The 6,469-nt window shown below is 34.7% G+C and overlaps 1 protein-coding gene across 2 annotated transcripts in view; it reads left to right on the top strand.

The window, feature by feature from the left end:
* Nucleotides 1–6,469, top strand: part of LOC128247600 (uncharacterized) — a 118,733-nt gene that overhangs the window by 85,878 nt on the left and 26,386 nt on the right. For both annotated transcript variants that reach the window (XR_008263948.1, XM_052967176.1), the window contains exons 3-4: nt 3,235–3,426; nt 4,923–5,114. Coding sequence is in view for 1 of the 2 variants with exons in the window: in XM_052967176.1 (XP_052823136.1) it covers nt 3,235–3,426; nt 4,923–5,114 (384 nt within the window). In the remaining variant the exon portion in view is untranslated. The remainder of the gene's footprint in view (nt 1–3,234; nt 3,427–4,922; nt 5,115–6,469) is intronic.

Genomic DNA, 6,469 nt, shown 5'->3' with positions numbered 1-6,469 from the left:
TAGGGTTTACCTCATTTACTGTGATTATGTTCTTACTCCTACAGTCCTTACTCCTATTATTAATAAAGGAACCTCCATTATTATTATTATTATTATTATTATTATTATTATTATTATTATTATTATTATTATTATTATTATTACTGCTATTTATATTATTGTTCAAATTCTCATTCCTACCTGTTTCTTTAGACTTAAGTATTTTAAGGTTATGTGCTGCTATTATTTGTGCTATGTTCCTAGTATTTGAAGATCCAAATCTAATTATGTGTGTGTTTATAATCTTACCATATATATGCAAACACTGAACTGTGTCGAGAGAATATGAGAGAGGGGTAATGCTCACGCAGCGATTAGAGTTATGATTAATTGAAAGAAAATGTTTATCTAGTGACTAGAATTTCACGCCGCAGCTATTTGCCAGTTCTTACCTAATGATCGCAGTGGCATAAAACTCGAGTCATGAAATAAATACTTTATCATAGTAAACTACACACCCACATCCACACATGCATGCGCACGCACGCAAATGCTCACATATATTATCAATATGGCATGCCTAATATATTTGGGTTGCTAATCACTTTTAGGCTGCAGTATTTCTTCCAGGGATGATCCCTTTAAAGATGTAGAATTTTTAAAAAACGCAATATACTGCAGCCCGGCAAAACGAATTGCCGCGTTGGTGAACGAGAACGAGAACGAGAGATGTCGATATTTCACTGCTATTTCAACTGATCGATGTTGTATACTTTATTTTCCCTCGAAACAAATTCAGATCGCTTGACTGAAGTATATACTTATACAAGTAGCGTGAAATCTATAAGCTGGTGTGCTTCAATGTTTGTACATTATTGATAACCTCCCTATAACCAATCGTCATTATGCAGCTGTAACATCCTTGCTTTTAGTTGAAGTTCAAACTGAAATTTTAGGCTTCTAGTCAAACTTGGGCTCTAATTGCACGTACCTATTACTATTGTTGCGGAAGGATTCTGACTATCCACCAAGTGACCAAAGGTGGACTGACTCATTGTCAAGCGATTGGCAGTTCGGGTTGGTAAACAGTTCATTGTAAGCCGTTGATAGAGGGCGTTGAGTCTCGTGTAATATTAATAGTGGTGCGTCGTGTAAATACTTTCTTTCTCTCCTGCTTCGTTATATTATATATTCAACATACAAAGATTATAAAAGTGGTGACGAAGAAGTGATCTGAACTCACTCAGGAATATCCCCCACAAAATTGATGTTTGCTAGAAAGGTCAGATCCATCTTTGATAAATTAATACCAAGTGAAAATAAAAAAAGGCGAACAACAAAAATACTTCAAAATTCTTCAAGTTAGGTAACAAACTTTTTTTTAAAGCCTATAGATATAGTAAAGACAACTGGGAGAACAGTGTAATAATTAAACAAATTGGAAGAATGTTATTCCTGATAAAAGGAAAAAAAAGGTCGAATATAAAAGACATATCAACCAGCTTAAAAAGAGATTCACGAAAAAACAGTCACGAGAAATGAAATCCCCACGGAAGTATTGTACGACATATTTGTGATACCAACATCCAAGCAATTTGTAACTATACGTTCTAGCACCAGAAAAGGGAAAAGAGCGGAAACATAGAAATTGAACCCTAAGCGTAAGAGATATTAAAACTTTGAGCGGAGTTCTATTCTGAAAAGGGGAGAATCGAAGGGAGACTGATTCTAAAAAGGGGGAAGTTGTGGAAGGATTCCGACCCTCCATCTCACGCTAGTGACTGAAGGTGAATTGTGGGCGATTGGCAGTTTGAGCTGGTAAGCAGTTCGCTGTAAACCGTTCAGTAGTGCGTCGTGTAAATACTTTCTTCCCCGTTTTGTTATATCATATATCCAACATACAAGGATATAAAAACTATATATATACAGAGGGAGAGAGATTGAGAGAGAGATTTATACATATATTAACATGAATGTACACATGCATATGTGTTAAAATCTGAGCTTAGTTTGGTGATATTTGCTCTTCTTAAGTATATTGCATCAGTGTTACGAAATTCGGACTTACAATTTGAGACTGGTTTCTGAATCCCATGAGTAAACTGATTCGGTTACAAGTGTGTATCATAAGGATAATTATATACGATGTCCTCACTGAAGCAATTCATTGAATCATCGCGTTTATATAGTGCATGTTGGTAAAATATGAATGTAGGTATATTCTCCGAATAGCTGTTCCAGAGATCATTAAACCTTACTCTATACTCCAAGCTGTCTTTCCATTGTACGTTTCAAAAATGTTGGCACATGACCCACCTTGGCACTTAATACCATACATACTTTGCAGTTGTTATACGGATTTGTGGCACACATTTCAAAAACGTTTTGCATCAGAGCTTGTTAAAAGGCTTGGACTTGGAGATGATTGACATAATCAATCTATCCTATTTCTATTCCTCTAATACTGATATTAGTTTTACAGATTTCCTTAAACACATTAACTATTTCATGATTGGGTGTGGCTTCTACAGTTTACGCTGTCAAAACTATTATTATCCTACTACTTGCCTATTTTAATATTTTCTTCAACTATATAATTCCAAATTTTGTTAAGATATCCGCAACAGTTTTAGAATAATCTCAAATATTTTCTTGAGCTCTTTCATGCACTATACCCCTATCATTCTGTCCGTAACCGGATAACTATTCGGAAGACAAAATAATGAAAACATTTCCCAATTCAAAAGATCGATACATGTTTGCGACTCATTCCTTACGATATATGCCATTAGAATTCCTATGCTGACAGTTTCCGACGTAGAGTCCTTCTTGATTACAACGTGAGCGGAGTTTACGCCACTTCACCTATTTCTGTAATAAATGAATGGATGGAATTCGTTAGTGTTGTATAATTAACACGTTTGGATTCATCATCCACCTGACTCCTTATATGAAGATTAAGTTTAATGAAATTAATTTCAACATTCTGGAGGTACAGTGTTACATAAAAAGCTTAAATGTTTGTCTCATTTGTTTATCCTGCTAAACATTAAAAGTGTAACAAGGTCTCGATCAATTCCAACCTCGACAGGTTCGGCTGTCAGCTGGTTAAAAAATTGTTGTGGAATTTAAATGTCCGAAATTTTAGAATCGCATTGTAGTTTTTTTTGTAGTCGAAATTTCGAGGAAATTATATTTCTCGTCTGGCGGTCTAATGCTATCGATTTTTCATTTTTTTTAATATATATATTTCAGAGTGTAACCGGCAATACATCTTTGGAGACATGCGATGTGACTGGTGGATAGGAGGCCCTCGGGACGCCTGGATGTACGACAAATCTTCTCGCACCTGTCGACAAATCCCTTTTCACACTTGTCCCTTGTATGAAAATCGAATTTCAGAGGTCACCTTCATTTCTCTCTCCCGTTGCGAAAAAAAGTGTATCAGTAAGTGACGTAGATGACTTTTTCTTTTCTTTCCTTTTCCTGTTTCTTTTTAGTTTTTTTTTTTGCATTGGATTTTACTCCAGAAGGAGCCACACATAACAACCTCAATGTAAAATCTCAGGTTAATAGTTAAAGATTCGCTACTTTGCCTGTTTATCATCATTGTTTTATATTATACAGCCATAATAAATTTTCACAGTGTGAGTGACTCAACCAAATTTATCAGGATAAAAGTCCTGAGTTACTACTGCTCTCAATTTCACACTTATTCAGATATCTCATTTTCTCGTAATTTTTCATTTATTACTTTCAAACATGTCCTGTAATATGAGTATTCTTCGACACATGATATTTAAATAATATGATTATGCTTCATTTTATCTTAAAATCAGTAAATACTTCGCCTGAACACAAAACCCGAGTTGCTGTCATAATTTGCATGTAAAAATAAAGATAACTCAGGGTGCTAGTGGCATATATTTGAACACCATAAACAAATACAGGTATATCAAATAGTATACAACAAGGAATCTTCATTTATTAAAATTATCTCTGCCTGTAGTGGATGTGTTACAATTACGAAATGTCGGTTGAGATCAGCACTGCAGGACAATGGAAGATAATATCAAGAGTCAAGAGTTTCTCCAAAGTTGACATGCCAATGTGGAAAAAGACAAGCTTATTGTCTGGAGATAAGAGAACAGTCACGCATATGTTTCTGCTTCAATAGTCGTCATCAGCATAACAATCGTTCTACCTTAACTTCAGCAGCCAATGGACTTAGATACACCAAAAGAATAGAGCATATTTATGGCCGCCAAAATTTGTGTAAATAAACAAAAATAAGCTTTTCCTAATCCTTAATGACATGCTTACTTTAGAGAAATCTTGATTCTTAAGATTATCTCTTCTATATGGTGTTGGTCTCAATCATCATTTGGTGATTGTGACGTGTATCTTCAACAGGCGGAGATAATTTTAATTAGCCAAAAGTTCTTGTATGGTATTTGGTATACCTGTATTTTGTTTATGTTGTTCAAACATATGCCACTGGCCACTTTGAGTTATTTCTGTTTACGAAAATTGCTTAGGCCATAAGTATGCTCTACTAATTTTTGTATATGTCTAAGTCCCTCGGCTGCTGGAGTTAGGATGAGATAACTGTCATGCTGATGACTCTTATAGAGGCAGAAACACGCGTCCATGACTGTACTCTTACCTCGAGAGAAACAGCCTGTACTTTCCTTGAATGGCATTCCAGCTTTCGAGAAATATTGAATTTATGTTGTATAGTATTTGATATGCCTGTTTTTCTCTCCCTCTCTCTCTTTCACCCTCTCTCTCACACACACTCACACATACATACATACATACATACATACATACATACATACATACATACATATATATATACATGTACTGTATAAATGTGTATGTAAATTGTAATATTGTGTATATATGTATATATATATTTTATTCTTTTTATTCGTTTACAGAATGCGATACAAAAGTGATCTACGCTGACATGCGGTGCGACTCATTCGAAGGCAAATTCAGACAGATATGGTTTTATGATAACCGACGCAACGTATGCCGTACTACAATGTTTTACACCTGTTCTAAATACTTACACAGAGTTGCAGACGTCGCGTTCATTCGTAAAATAGACTGTGAAAATTACTGCCAACGTAAGTGACGTCAGATTCGCCAAACTTTCTGCCAACAACAAATTATAACACACACATACACACACAGATACTTAAAAATATTCAAATAAATCATAATAAAAAACAAAATTTTAATAAACTAATGAAATCAAAACATAACAGACATTCACATAGAAGCGTTTTGAGTCCCCATTTAAAGAACTACTAAACAAACAAAAAATGATAAGATAAAATAAAATAAAGGAATAAAACATTTTATATAATAAAACAAAACAAAACAAGGAACATTTAGCAAAATGCATGATGGCTAACCATTTGTTTATTCAAAATTTCCAAACGGTCATTTCTCCTTCTAACTGTATCCATGCATACATACATATGGGCGCAGCCATGGCTGTGTGGTTACGAAATTCGCTTTGCAACTACGTGGATACCGGTTCAATACCACTGTACAGCACCTTGCGCAAGTGCTTTCTATCATAGCGTCGAATCGACCAAAGCCTAATGAGTGAAATTTGGAAGACGGAAACCGAATGGAAGCTTGTCGGGGACACCATTCTAGTTCTGGAGTGTTAGACTAAATCTGTCCCCCAGTTTAACACAACACCCTGTTTTTGTTGTTTTTCTTTGTGTGGGGGGATTTAGCGGAGCCCACTCCGTTTCATTCGGGTCACATCTCTGGCTTTTGGATATCTTCCTTCCTTCTTACTACCAATCACAATGCACTTCAAAAGGCTCATGAGCTCTGTCTTCCCTCTTTTGAGTAAGTCATGTGAAAACAAAAAAGAAAACGAAAAGAAAAAGAGACACAAGCAGACCAATGAGTTTTGCATTTTGATCAATAAAATTCTATTACACACACTTTATTGCGTTATCTGTTGATGGCCACGTCTGGAAGAACGTTTATGCTCGTAACTAAATTAATAAACTTACTGTTTCGATCCATGAACTTACCATTATATTTTTTTCTGAATTAGATTTTCTGTTATTGTTATTCATTTATCCTTTTAATGGTTTCATTCAGTGGACTCCGGCCAAACCGGGACACCACTGACTTCATGGGGTCTAGTCGACTATATTGACATCATCAATTCATATTTGGTTCTTATTTTACCGACATCAAGTTATTGAATGACTAGTTTACCACTGGGCGTAATGAGGCGCAACTTGACACAGATGTAGACAAACAAAAATACACATATATACAACACATACATATATATATAGGTATATGTGTTTGAGTGTGTATACATATACACATTATTTATTTAGACATAAATTTACATTCATATATATGTGTGTGTATATATATATGTGTATATATATATGTGTGTATATATATATATATATATATATATATATATATATATATATAT

The sequence above is a fragment of the Octopus bimaculoides genome, chromosome 4 (assembly GCF_001194135.2).
Source record: "Octopus bimaculoides isolate UCB-OBI-ISO-001 chromosome 4, ASM119413v2, whole genome shotgun sequence".
Classification (NCBI taxonomy): domain Eukaryota; kingdom Metazoa; phylum Mollusca; class Cephalopoda; order Octopoda; family Octopodidae; genus Octopus; species Octopus bimaculoides.
This window is presented reverse-complemented; position numbering and strand designations above follow the sequence as displayed.